The sequence below is a fragment of the Oncorhynchus mykiss genome, chromosome 6, assembly GCF_013265735.2.
Source record: "Oncorhynchus mykiss isolate Arlee chromosome 6, USDA_OmykA_1.1, whole genome shotgun sequence".
Classification (NCBI taxonomy): domain Eukaryota; kingdom Metazoa; phylum Chordata; class Actinopteri; order Salmoniformes; family Salmonidae; genus Oncorhynchus; species Oncorhynchus mykiss.
In genome coordinates, this window is record NC_048570.1 from 23,214,388 (window position 1) to 23,228,334 (window position 13,947).

The 13,947-nt window shown below is 46.4% G+C and overlaps 3 protein-coding genes across 9 annotated transcripts in view; 2 read left to right on the plus strand and 1 right to left on the minus strand.

Annotated features, from left to right (window-relative positions):
• Positions 1-11,399, plus strand: part of LOC110525520 (myotubularin-related protein 3) — a 27,669-nt gene extending 16,270 nt beyond the window's left edge. For 3 of the 7 annotated variants that reach the window (XM_021605696.2, XM_021605698.2, XM_021605697.2), the window contains 12 exons: positions 58-269; positions 511-642; positions 849-960; positions 1,475-1,670; positions 1,861-2,046; positions 2,329-2,499; positions 2,828-2,973; positions 3,578-5,198; positions 5,408-5,518; positions 5,680-5,768; positions 6,884-6,910; positions 7,527-11,399. In XM_021605696.2, coding sequence (XP_021461371.2) covers positions 58-269; positions 511-642; positions 849-960; positions 1,475-1,670; positions 1,861-2,046; positions 2,329-2,499; positions 2,828-2,973; positions 3,578-5,198; positions 5,408-5,518; positions 5,680-5,768; positions 6,884-6,910; positions 7,527-7,704 — 3,181 coding nt within the window. In that variant the 3' untranslated portion in view covers positions 7,705-11,399. The remainder of the gene's footprint in view (positions 1-57; positions 270-510; positions 643-848; positions 961-1,474; positions 1,671-1,860; positions 2,047-2,328; positions 2,500-2,827; positions 2,974-3,577; positions 5,199-5,407; positions 5,519-5,679; positions 5,769-6,883; positions 6,911-7,526) is intronic. The other 4 variants (XM_021605699.2, XM_021605701.2, XM_021605700.2 and 1 more) reach the window with 3 other exon arrangements.
• The window catches only part of LOC110525522, a 500,086-nt gene that overhangs the window by 382,058 nt on the left and 104,081 nt on the right, over positions 1-13,947 (plus strand). The window lies entirely within an intron of this gene.
• The window catches only part of LOC110525124 (citron rho-interacting kinase), a 92,091-nt gene continuing 86,851 nt past the window's right edge, over positions 8,708-13,947 (minus strand). Inside the window, exons 37-39 of the mRNA XM_036979640.1 lie at positions 13,584-13,757; positions 12,952-13,243; positions 8,708-12,785 (exon numbers count right to left, since the gene is read on the minus strand). Of these exons, the coding sequence (XP_036835535.1) occupies positions 12,762-12,785; positions 12,952-13,243; positions 13,584-13,757 (490 nt within the window). The 3' untranslated portion in view covers positions 8,708-12,761. The remainder of the gene's footprint in view (positions 12,786-12,951; positions 13,244-13,583; positions 13,758-13,947) is intronic.

Sequence of the window (13,947 nt, forward strand, 5' to 3'; positions counted from 1 at the left end):
CACACAGTGCAGTCTGTTCTCCTGACTGTCCCATGCCTTTCCTCCCCTGTCCTCCAGGCACCAGAGCACTGGGGCTGTGATCGCCCGCTGCGGCCAGCCGGAGGTCAGTTGGTGGGGCTGGAGGAATGCAGACGACGAGCACCTGGTCCAGTCCATCGCCAGGGCATGTGCTGTGGACTGCAGCTCCCGCAAACACCTGGCAAACGGATCCTACATCAATGGAACCAATGGAATCATCGGCACCAATGACCTCGTGGACACTGACTTCGGTCAGTCCACAACACACAAACATGCACACATTCTCACACCCATACCGTACATGCAGAGTGCTGAAGCAGCACCTTCCCATCTGTTTGTGTGGCTTTGCTGCAGACACATGGTTGTGCAATGTGGGCCTGTCAGGACTTGTGCTGGTCCCTCTTAGACATTTATTACCACTTTTATTTGATAATACTGACTGTCATCACCTATGCAGAGATTTAATTCCGGTTGTGTCTCTTCGTGTTTCAGAATCGTCCCTGACGAATAGCTCGGAGGTAGAGACACTGGCCATCCAGCCACAAAAGCTGCTGATCCTGGATGCCAGGTCCTATGCAGCGGCTGTGGCCAACAGGGCCAAGGGAGGGGGCTGTGAATGCCCAGGTAAGATGGCTCATCTCTGGGCCAGTGAATCCAGGAGACTGAGGTCAATGGGTTTGCATGGAAGCATGTTATTGTCAACTTAATGTCAACAGAAAAACTGTACAAACTCGCAATCTGTACTGTTATTTTTCTGCCCTAGAGTAGTTGTTTTGGTATTAATGATATGTTAATTTGTCACAAACTGACTCATCTCCTCCTCCATACAGAGTACTACCCCAACTGTGAGGTTGTGTTCATGGGCATGGCCAACATTCACTCCATCCGCAAGAGTTTCCAGTCCCTGCGCTTCCTCTGCACCCAGATGCCAGACCCGGCCAAGTGAGTTGTGCCTCTAGCACTACAGTGGAGGTCCATTCCGACTAGGCTCACAATCCAAGATGAATTACACAAGCAGAGACCACCTACTCCACTCCAGTTTGTTGCCATGGTGGCGTAGTAACTGTACTAAGTTGGGTTGGGTTTTAGCCTTGCCCACACATCTGGTTCTGGTTTAGGAACCCGGCCCACAACTAAAGGATCTCTTTCCATTGGAACTTTCACATTCCACTCTGCCATTTGTAATTGAATCAAAATGTCTCCCTTGAACCAAGAGTATGTTGTTGAAAGTACTCAGACTCAATAATTGTAAGCCCTTTTCATAACTATGGTCAAATTCAATGAAACTGACATATTAAACATACATATTTAAGAGCCTCTTGCTCGTCACATTTAGAGGTCTTTGGTTTGTCTTTATCTAAGATGAGCTGTTGTGTTTATAAGTCAGTGCTTGGTGTGACTGAGTGTATGGGAGTAGTTTGTGTACACTACAGCTTAACCGGCTCTCCCTCTGTAGCTGGCTGTCTGCTCTGGAGAGCACCAAGTGGCTGCAGCATCTGTCTCTGCTGCTGAAGGCTGCCCTGCTGGTGTTGAACGCTGTGGACCGCGACCACAGACCTGTTCTGGTGCACTGCTCTGACGGATGGGACCGCACGCCCCAGATCGCTGCCCTGTCCAAGCTCTTGTTGGACCCATACTACCGCACCATTGAGGTAGGCTGGCTGGGATGATCATTGGGCCCCGTTGATCGTTGTATTGGAACATTTTTAGGTTGATTAACAATTAGACATAAACAGAGGCACATTTTAGATGGCTGGAATAAATGCATATGCGCCCCTCTTAAAGTATAACATCCATTTTGACTGAAATGTATCTCTTGCTGTTGATATGATTTCTCTACAGGGTTTCCAGGTGCTGGTGGAGACTGAGTGGCTGGACTTTGGCCATAAGTTTGCTGACCGCTGTGGCCACGGGGAGAACTCAGAGGACCTGAACGAGCGCTGCCCGGTCTTCCTGCAGTGGCTGGACTGTGTTCACCAGCTCCAAAGGCAGTTCCCATGCTCCTTTGAGTTCAATGAGGCCTTCCTGGTAAGGAGGATGACCATAGACCTGAATATGATGGAATCAAACTCACTTAGTCAGGAATTGGATGCAACTCAAATGTTTATATTTTGATTAGTATGAATGACAGTCAAATGTTGGTTTGAGTTACTGTTTTTATCTAGCTGATCTGTAATTACCCTGGAGAGTTTTGTCATATTTTAGGCTCCGAGATGCATGGCATTTTTTACTCACTATCATTATCATACCTGAGATTTGAGCATGCTCCAACATGTTTGTGTGTTTCTGGTCCTGTGTTTGTCTGTGCAGGTGAAGATGGTGCAGCATTCCTACTCGTGTCTCTTTGGCACCTTCCTGTGCAACAGTGGGAAGGAGAGGGAGGACCGTCAGGTTCGGGAGAGGACCTGCTCCGTGTGGTCACTGCTGCGACCAGCCAACCGCGCCTTGAGGAACATGCTCTACTCCTCCCACTCCGAGACTGTATGTCTGCTCTCTGTTTGCTCACCCCTTTTATATTGGAACATTCCTCCATGCCTTTTATACAATGGGGGGGTACTTCTAGGGGATGCCCCAGAGTGCTATCATTTTATTTTTGTTTACTTAAAAATGTTCATGGTCCTAGAACTAAACTTTAATTTATGACACAAACAATGTCATCTATTTAAAACTGTTTTTGTGGCCACTTTGTTGACATTGTACTGTCTTGCCTTGCTTGCTCAAGTGTGAATATTTTGTCCATCAAATACATTAATATTTATGTTCAACCCCCAGCATATTCCTATATCTAAAGTTGGGTCTGTTGTTGTAGGTGCTCCACCCAGTGTGTCATGTACGTAACCTGATGCTGTGGACGGCAGTCTACCTTCCCAGCTCCTCCCCCACCACGCCCTCTGACGAGTCGTGTGCACCCTATCCTGTGCCAGGTGCCAACCCTGAGGACACTCCCCTGGGCAGGTGAGCCTGCCACTCTGCTCCCTCTGATGTAAGATAGACCCAGGTTTCGGGCACCACAGCCAGAGGGACCTCGCTCTGTAACCTGCTCTATAACCAGCTCAGCTGCCTAATTGCTTTTCACTCACACAATGATCGGTCTGGGAGATGCAAATAGTGTTATCCTCTGCTTATTTAATCTCTCATGACTTTGTCAGTGTCTTGAAAAGATAAAAAAATAAGTCAGTTGAGGCAGTTTCCAACATACCTCAAAGTATTTTTGTAGCCATTTGTTATTGACGATAACTGTGTTGAGGACGTGTTTCAAAAACAGTGCTGAATCCGTTCCATTTTTTTTCTCCAAGATTAACTGTCTGTTTTTAGTTTTTCCTTGATCAATAGGTTATGGGGATACATTTGATTACAACACAAATTTTACATGAGCTATGCTTCGCTCCTTATTTTCCATTTGTGGACATGCATGTCTTAATCCTGAACACTATAATTATATACACAGCCTCCACTTCAATCATGAGGCCTCAATGATACGGAGCCATTGTTTAGGGATAAAAGGCTATTTTTTTCCATGTGCTAATCAACTCAATGCATCTCTTTCCTCCCTCGACAGACGTCCAAAGACCCGTTCCTTCGATAACTTGCCCAGCGCATGTGAGCTGGGGAGCTCGCTGGCCCCAAACCGGCGCTCCAGTGACCCAAACCTGAATGAGAAGTGGCAGGACCACCGGCGCTCTCTGGAGCTCAACATCGCTATGGGGCCCGACGGAGGGGGAGCTCAGGAAGGGCGTGCTAACGGCCAGCCTGGAGCAGCAGGGTCTCAGGCAGGCACGGCCGACTCTGAGCCGGAAGACAGCCCTGAAGGAGGGCAGATTGAGCTGAGAGACAGAGCCTCCAAGGGGTTGTTAGCAGCAGGAGAAGAGCTTGAGCTCTCCATTGAGCTGGCTGTGGCAGAGGGACAGATGGAGAACATTCTCCAGGAAGCAACAAAGGAGGAGGTTGGTGCTGATACTCAGAGAGAAGCGAACGCTGCTGCTCCTCCTATTGCCGTGGCTCAAACTCTGATTGATGCTAATGTTAATGGAAGAGAGATGGAGAAAGAGGCCAGCACCAGTGATGGTAAGGCTGATAAACAAGCTAACATCAATGGGGCTGAGAATCAGACGGAGGCTACTATCACTAATGGGCATCACCCAGAGAAGGGCACAGATGAGCCTGAGGAGGAGTCTAGTGTCTCTCCAGGCAGTCCCACAGACGTTCCAGAGGAGCAGGAGGTGGCCGTTCCAGAGGAGCAGGAGGTGGCCGTTCCAGAGGAGCAGGAGGTGGCCGTTCCAGAGGAGCAGGAGGTGGTAGAGAAGCAGGAGGAAGTGCTGGTGAAGCATGTTCTGGTGAACCGTACTGCCCAGGAGGAGCCAGACCACAACCCTAGCACCAGCACCCCCAGCCCAGCCCACGCTGCCCTTAGAACTATGATCAATGGCTTTGGAGAGAGGACACCAGTGGCTGCTGAGAATCACCTTCCACCAGAGCTTAAGTCCAGCAGACATCTCTCAGAGGTCCTGGTGCAGGCTGACAAGAGGGCCTCCCTCATGGAGAGCTCAACAGAGACTCTGACTGAAGAGGCCTGCACCAGGCCAGAGGCCCCAGTGCAGGTATCCATCTGTGCAGGCCCCCAGCCCTGCTCTGAAGGCAGGAGTCAACCCCCCTGCCACAGGAGAGTGAACGGGGAGGCAGAGCCAGAGCAGGGGGTACCCAGGACTTCAAATGGAGGACACAAGCGGCCCTCCGTCAGTGCCTTCCAGTCTTTGAGTGCTGATCCCAGCAGGGAGGGACTGTGTAATGGCGAGAGCTTGGAGGGGGAGACCTGCAGTGGCCCTCACTGGGCCAAGGTGAATGGGGAGCGGGCCCCACTGAGCCGCCAGGTGTCCCTGGCCTCCTGCAGCTCCCTGACCCACCACCGCCGGGGCAGCTGCTCCCAGCACCGCTGCCTCCATGCCCTACTGGGGCGCCCTGCCGCCACACCCAGCCCCGAGCAGCCGGCCCGCAATCACCTGGACGATGACGGGCTGACGCTCCACACGGACGCCATCCAGCAGCGGTTGAGGCAGATTGAGGCAGGCCACCAGATGGAGGTGGAGACACTGAAGAAGCAGGTGCAGGAGCTGTGGAGCCGCCTGGAGAGCCATCACCACGCAGCATCCCTCAGGATCAACGGAGATATGGGAGACGAAGTGGTAAGACCCGGCCTCGTTCTGCAGAGAGATGACTAGGCAGTTAAGAGCTGTGACTAAGTGATTTGAGTGAGGATTTTCAAAAATGATTTGATCAGACTGACAGTGCTGGAACTAGACATTTGAGGGGAGAACCACATTAATTGTTAATATTTAGTCAGATGCGAAATTACAAAGATACTGAGTTTCTGTTCTCATTCCCTCCCACTCAGACCTCAATGACAGACTCTGAGTATAACCTGGATGCTAGCTGCCTGTCCCGCTGCAGCACAGAGCTCTTCTCAGAGGCTAGCTGGGAGCAGGTGGACAAGAATGACACTGAGGTAAGCTGCCTGGCCGAATGGGATGCTACTATAGGGGACCTGGAGGAGGGGTGGAAGATGAATGATGGACTATAGTGGCTGTAGAGACTGGGAGTTCACAGATAAAGTTTGGCTGACCTTAAGATACTCGCTGAGAACTGCCATTTGGCTGCCTGTTGCAGGTGACCCGCTGGTACCCGGACCACTTGGCAGCCCAGTGCTACGGGTGTGAGAGTAGGTTCTGGCTCGCCACCAGGAAGCATCACTGCAGGTAACTAACCACAGGCTTTTGTCCTTGCTATGGTTTGAACCGGGCCTTGGCTGCACTTAGACACACTGCTATCACTTCTGATGTGATGAGACTTAACTCAGGAGACACTGCCTCAGTTCAAGCTTGTTTATATCAGTTTTCTACTCATTTATTCCTTCCCCCTGAGATCCTGCTATTCCGTTTGGCTCTTTTTTTGCTTTGTGATTAGCCTTATGCCCGCAGACATCTGTAATAGAATGGCAATTTTCATTATCATTTATCATGACCATTTTGTGAGAGAAGACAAACATGTTGTTTTATTCATGGATGTTGTGGATGTGCTTATGAATGGGACAGATCTGCCATGCAGGTGCTGTCAACTCTGTATTGCCTCTTTTGGTTTTCTCATTTCCTCATTGTTATCCTTTCTACTTCTCTGGTACTCTGGGCCAATGTGGGACAGCTTCAACATGTTGCCACTGCTATTTTCATTTCCACGGTGCTCCCAAAGCTGCATATCTATAAGCTGTCTGTACCTTTTAGTTAAGCCATAGTCAGCAAATTAGTTTACCAGCACCATGTTGGTCCCTGTCCAACAGAATGCTCACAATGCCACATTGTAGCCTACAAACAGAGCATTTTAGTTTCTTCTCTGTTATGCCAACTGGAGCTTTTACAAGGCGCCTTGTGTTTGAGCCCGGGTGTAAAGGCCTTACATGACAATTAGCTTGTTGGCAATATGTTAACATTTGGGCTATTTGCGACGTTTTCAAAACTGTTTAGGGCTGATTGCAGACTTCTAGTGAAATGTAGAGATTGTTTGAATGCGCAGTTTAAATCGAGGCCATTCAAGACCGACCTTTTCATAGTATGTGCTACTGGTTTCACCCAGTCAAGACCACAGTGAAGGAACGTTTTTGAATCTGGGCCGTAATGGGAGCAGCCCATGTAAAGAGGTCTAGTGTTTGTTATGCATGGAACTGGGAAAGTAAGGTTTCTACAGGATCTGAGTGAGTGTGATAGGGAGAGATGTTGTCTGTATTAGCAGTGTAGACTAGATGAGAGCAGTGTTTGTGAGTCTGGTCTGGGCCACACTGATGGTTGCTCTTGTCCATTCTGTACCCTCTCCTCCACAGTGACAGGGAGCCTGTCCAAGAGGTCTGGTGAGATACGGCTTCACTGTCCCCTCTCTCCCCTCTCACCTACCTTCCCTCTAATCCTGCATTGCTCCACCTTTTTGGTTGACTTCATCCTAACCTAACCCACCCCTTACCTATTGGAAAACCACCCCGCTCAGACACTTTTTATGTTGGCAGCATTCTCCTTAAGAAAGTCAGATGGCTCTCACATGACCGTGATGGCCATCTCCTGTCTGGTCACGTGGAAGGTATGAGCATGAAGCTGAGAATGGCTGGCAGTTGTCTGCAAATATCTATTAACAACTCATCTGTTTTTCATGGCAGTGCAAGGGGTGCATTTAGTGAGTGGGCTATAGGGGAAGTTTTTGTTTTTATGCCTTTTTGCCAATACTTCCACCTGGAAATGTCTAATCAGTGACCAAAGTGTTGAGCCACTAGTCTGAAAACATACAGGACCATGTCAGGTTTTCTTATCGGGGTGTCAGTATAACAAGTTATGATGAGTATAAAGATTGTGCACTACATATTAAATCAAAGGGTCTTACTTTTAATTGCTGCATGGATTTTTCTCTCATATCCACTAAACAGCCCCTCTGTGATGGAGACTGAACCTGTGCTGTCTCACTGTCTCCCCCTGTAGGAACTGTGGGAATGTATTCTGTGCCAGCTGCTGCGATCAGAAGATACCCGTGCCAAGCCAGCAGCTGTTTGAGCCCACCCGTGTTTGTAAGACCTGCTACGGCAGCCTCCAGATCAATACAACTCCCAATCCCATGGAACTGGAGCTGGAAGAACCCATCACAGCCAGCTCCAACTAGGGCCCTGGGAGGGGCTAGGCCGAGCCTCCCAGCCAATACTCAGCTAGCCACTGACACGGTCAGGCACTCTACTGATGAGCTCAGGAGCTGCAGAATGTCCCATGTACGTGTGTGCTGCAAAATATGGATTTTCATGTATATAGGTCTGCAATGCCAGATGTAGTGGAGGAGGTGAACAAGGTGTTTTTGCTAGATGCTAAGCACTTTGAATGGTGGTTATGCACAGGAATGGATGAATGGACAGATTGATGGGTGTGTGACAACACACAGAGGACTGCTGGTAGTGTTTGTCGACGTGGTGTAGGACTGGGACAGTGATAGAGCAAGGATAGCCTGTCTGGTCCCACTGTCCAGGGGGGGCACGAGAGGGTCATCTCCGAATGATGCTGCAAAGTCTTCTTGAGGGCTTGTGTTCTGTTCATTTTTTTTTTTTTTTACCCACTTATAGTTCAATTACAGGAGTGGTACCATCATCCATCCCCTAGGGACTTTTCTGAAGCTCCAGTGCTTCAGAAACCACTTCTAGTGTCCAGAATAGGCCTGGACTGTGTTGGCAAGACCTTCCATTGACTTCTGGGGAACACCTGGATGAACTTGGGCAGAATTTCAACTTGCGTTATGTGTCTGAAGTTAGGACTCTGCCCTAAGCAGGGAGGGTATTTGGGAGTTACTGAGATCTAACAAGTGTTAGTTTTTGAATTGCATCAAAGTATGAATCCTCTCCTAGCTGGTTCCATTTTGCAACTCTCTTGGCGTGAATAGGTGCCACACACTAATGGTAGACGGTGTAGATAATGTTGACAGCTGGTATTATGACAGAGCTTCTGAACCAATGCCGCGTTCAAAACAACTGGGAACTCAGATCAATCATGTCAGTGATCGTCAGGTCGGAAAGTCAGAGCTCTAGAAAGAGGCCTGAATGCCCAAGTTGGAATTCCGAGCTGGATGACTGTTCACATAGATTTTTACCAGTCGGAACTAGTTTTTTTTTACGAGTTTCCAGTTGTTTTGAACACGGCATAAATTTAATTTGGCATTGTCACTTGTTTTCAGAGACCTAAATAAACTTGAGGAGAGGCTGTGGAAATGCATTCATTTACCCATCACTTCAAATTAGGATGACCCCCCCCCCAATTTACCCAGCAGGCACTTGGACATGACATCACGTTCAATCCATCACAACCAGGGTTTAATAGGAAGTGGTGTAATGGTTGTCATGGGGTCACTAAAGGATGTGCTTTAGTCATGTTACTGTCTCAGTGTCCTCCTGTGATGACAGGAACTCATTTACCAATGTGTCCTCATCTGCAGGATGGGTGAATTTATTACCCAACACTGACTGCTTATTTAGTAACTAACTTCCTTGCTATTAGTTGAGCATAATGAAACAGCCCTAAAATATGAAGTTGAGTCATACACGCATCACAATCTTTCCCTTTGAACATCCTCAACCACCATTGCGTCATGTCCTATATAAACCGAGGAAGTGCTGGATAGTACAAGGGGATGAAATGTATAGTACCTTGTCTCTGTGGAACATCCAGTGTTGTTCTCTTAGCTGGTTAGCTCGGTTTTCTCCTGCTGAATTGAGAAGTCACTTATTTCATCTCTCTTCAATAAACTCCTCTCAGATACATTTTTGCAACATAAATAATATATTCAGATAAGTATATAGCGTTTAAGAAACGATGTATAGAAGAATCCTTTTATAGTGGCTTACCAAATTAGTCACCATAAACCTTTTCATTTCTATCTTTTTGCTGATTGCTGGAAAAAACTATAATTTCAACCTGTTGGAAACGGGAATCTTTATTTTTTTAAGGGGGCATGTTCCTGTTTTGATGCTGCAGTGGTTTTCCATTTGATTGCGATCAGTACCTGTTTTCATTATTTATTGATGTTGTATTCTTGAATTGCTGTCTCAAATTTAGACAATTACATTGCCACAGGATAATCCGTGTTTATCAGTAGTGGATCTGAAGGGCCGTGAGAAAAGATGGCCCAAATCGGTGAGATTCCCATGCACTGACAGAATGGTGGTCCGAAACAACAACCTAATACTATACCCCCACCTCCCACTCACATACGGTCACGCATACCCCACTCATATACAGTACATGTACACACTACCTCTACCATACAGACAGGAGCTCCACACACTCGTACATGCACACAGATATTCTCACTGTGCTTGTAGTAGTTGATATTTGCTTTTCAGTTGTTCGCCATCAATATTGGCCTTTTTGTTATTAATGATTTTTGGGTTTTACGAGCATTAAATGTACAAATACAACCCTATACGATGTCCAAAATGATATCCTTCAAGACTGCCAATCATTAATAATGCCACTTGTCGTACTAGCAGGACACAAATGAATCACGGGATTTCAGCAATTGTTATTATTCACAACTCTCTACCTGATCAGCAGACTGTGTGAAAGAGCCATGTATAGTTTGGACAGCCATCTTGTAAACCATCTGAGGGCTTAGACCAAACTCTTGACTGTTGATCTCTTTCAATGACCCCCTGAATAGCTTATACTGTGTACATTTCAATGGCTGGACTAAGTAGTCCATAGCTTCAGATCTCAAAGCCATGTGGGTCTTTCTGGTCATACTTTCCCAAACTGAGGTTTGACATTGAGGGCTAAATTAGGTTCAGAGTAATGCTCCTTTAGACACTCATTTCCTTCTGGCTTCCATTAGTGTCCCTGTTGCACTCTGGCATGGCGAGGCTAGAGGCTTGTAGGGCAGTTTCACCATTCGTTGTTTTGCATAGCATTTCAGTTAAAGTAGACACTGCTACAGAAATACATCAAACAATAAAGCTGAAAATGAGTCAGTATTATGTCACCCACAGAAGGACTCCCATGAGGGATGAGCCTGTTTTTCTTTTGGTGCTGTTGTGGGACATAGCTGGATATGATGAGTATGTGGAGGATTTACATTGTCTGTCTGGAGGAGCCCCTACACTTTCTGTCTGGAGGAGCCCCTACACATTGTCTGTCTGGAGGAGCCCCTACACTTTGTCTGTCTGGAGGAGCCCCTACACTTTGTCTGTCTGGAGGAGCCCCTACACTTTGTCCAGTTGGGTTTGAGTTATTTTGATATTCTTGGGCTTTCATTTCTCTTCCCTCGTGTGATTTAAGAAGCTGTCCACCACGTAGTTCCCCATAGGAGGCATCCCTGCAATGGCCCAGGAATCCGGTGTAAATGCAAGTGTTTCTGAGCGTGTGTGTCAGAGGGAAACTGGTGCCAAGCAGTTCTTATACAGGTCTTTAACAAAGCAGTGGAGTCTGCTGAGAGACGGCTCATAATAATGGCCCGACCAGCGCAAATGGAATGGCATCAAATACATGGAAACCATGTGTTTAATCTATTTGATACTATTCCCGCTCCAGCTATTACCATGAGCCCGTCCTCCCCAATTAAGTTGCCACCAACCTCCTGTGTAATAAAGGGATAACTAATGTGCTTTTGATTTGTTTTCCTCCTTTACAGTTATCTTTAACAAGCACTTTCATCCTTCTCATGTATCGTCGGTCGCAGAGGACTTTGTAGCCGTTTCCTGTAACAGGACATAGCAGTTTCTTGTAACAACAAGTGCTCTTTTTGTTTAGTATGTTTATTTTTGTTTTGTTGAATTTACTTTAAAGAGCATTACATTGATGTAGAAATAAAGGAAAATAAAGTGGGCTATTTCCATGTGTTATTTGCTAGCCGGAATAGTTTCTCATGCAAAATGAAAATATGTAAGATGTATGGTACATATCTTGACACATTGCCAGGGTAGGTCAATCATCTTTAATGTATGTACAAAAACCTTTTAGTTGTCTTGCAACAATGTATACTTATTGAATACAAATTCATGTGACTACATGACAGAAACACAAAGCAAAAATCAAGGTAAAAAAAGCAACTGCTGCTCTAAATGACTCATGCTCTTCTGATGTGACAAATATCATATTTTATCAATTGAAAAAGAAGCGATTAATAGTGACGAACCCTGACGATTACTGGACTTCATAGTTAGTTCACTGCACAGAAGTAAGAACAGGACATCTGTACCATAATAAGCAGCTCCACTGCCTGCTGGTTCAAATCAAAGACTAAGTTTATAGGCGTCTTATTCTTCTTAGGCTACAAGTGTTCCTTGTATTAAATATACTTAACATTTATTTTGTCCATTAGTATGGTAAGACTAACTGTTATTAAACAATCATATGCGATTAGATATCAAAGTCCATTTAATCAAAAAGAAGACTGGTCATGTAGAAACAATGAATTTGGAATCCTGCACAGTTAGGGCTCTATTCAGTCTTTAAAGCTGAAGTGTTATAGATTCCATGATAGAAATGTAAAGGTCATTTCAGATTGAGCCGACATGCAGTGTTTACCGTGAATGCAGTCTCCGCTAAACCACTAACATTGCTTATAAATTTCAATCACGCTGTAAAGCTGAATTTCTGCGATGCAGATTGACTAGAGCCCTTAATCTCAAGTACAAAGTGAAAAGCTCATGAGTATTGCCTTCTCGGAACCCATATTATTTGTACAGTACATGGGTGATTAAATGTTGGCATGATTGACCGTCCAGAGAAAAGCAAAAATTACAGTATTGCATCTGGGATGATGATGAGATTTTGAGATGAGATTTCTCTCCCTGCAACATCATTAGAAATACGTCCTTAAAAAATATAGACTTGGCTGTACCAGCCTACTATTCCCTTTTGCTATAAAAACTGGAACAATATTTACAACTTTGATTTTAGTACTTATAAAGGTTCATATCCTCGACCCATTAGATCCACAGGGGTTCCCTGCTAATGCTGCTCTGTTGAACAACTATCTGCCATAGGACCATAGCAATGAATACACATATAAGAAAAGACAAGATTGTCAAAGGACATTTCCCCAGTGCAATAGTGTGTTGGCATATGAATCCAGATTGCACTATATACAGGCGATGGGTTTTCTGGTTTGTCACCCTTAGATGGTGTAGCCATGTGGACAGAGGATCACACAGCTCCTCTCTCCTAAACCTCTCCTTGTGTTACTCACACAGATGACTGGTCCCACACCTAAAATACAGAGATAGATAGCCATAGAGACTCGGTCACAGAAGATCAACTCTACTCATATGTAGTACTGCACTATTGAGTGTGCCAACTTTACAATCGATCATAAAAAATATTGGGCAGTCGATGTAATTGAGATATAATTCCTAGTGTGGCTGTGTAACGGTACCTTGTTGACAGGGGTGAGCTGTGTGCGGCGGTCAGAGCCAGAGTGGAGACGTTGGCGGTCGTCAAACCTCCCAGGGGACCTCTCTCTGCGGCTGTCCAGTCTGGGGCCTGGGGACTTCTCTCTGTCCAGGGGGCGCGCCGGGGACTTGTCCCGCCGGAACTCAGTTCGGCCCTCCCGGAAGCGGTGTGGTGTGCTGGGCTCACGGTGAAGCCCCTCATGGCTGCTAGGGCCCGAGGCCAGACGCTTGGAGATGTGCTCTGTGTATGTAGGTGGTCCTCTCTTACTGGGGCTGCTGTAGATGCCAGAGCAGAAGACAAATGTATGGAGACAAATAGGCTGTTGTTTCAGCTCAAATGAGACAAAAGTCAGATCGATAAAACCATGACTACAGATTTTGGCTTTAATTGAAACAATGGCTAAAATATATTTGGCTGCCAAACTTTGCTAAGTATCAGCAATGAAAACTCTAAACAGCAGGTGGCACTGTATACCCTTCCAACATTTAGCATTAGACTTATAACCCAGTGTTTCCTTTGTTTACTTGTATGTGCAAGTACTACCCTTCACCATAGAAGTAGTTGATGGTACAGGGCCATTAGCTAAAGGTTTAGAACATGACAGGGAGAGCTCACCCGCGGCTAGAGCCGGTCCTCTGCAACTCCCCAGACTCCCTGACCAGGTTGCCCTTGCAGCAGATGACCCGCAGCTTGTTCTGGTAGGAGGAGGCCAGGTAGATGGCCCCAGAAGAGATGGCTGGACCCAGGTAACGGGGGTTAGGGATGTCCAGGTGGGCTAGCACTGGAGGGCTACACACAGGTACATAGAGAGGCAGGGTTAGGATTAAGTCTGGAAATACACTACCCAACATTCAATTCAGTGAGTTGAGAGGAAGCAATAACATCATGCTTAATGGCCTACTGGACAAATAAATCAATAACGTCTGCCATTTAACACAATGGATGAATAGAACAATTAGCATCAGACAGGGAACATTAT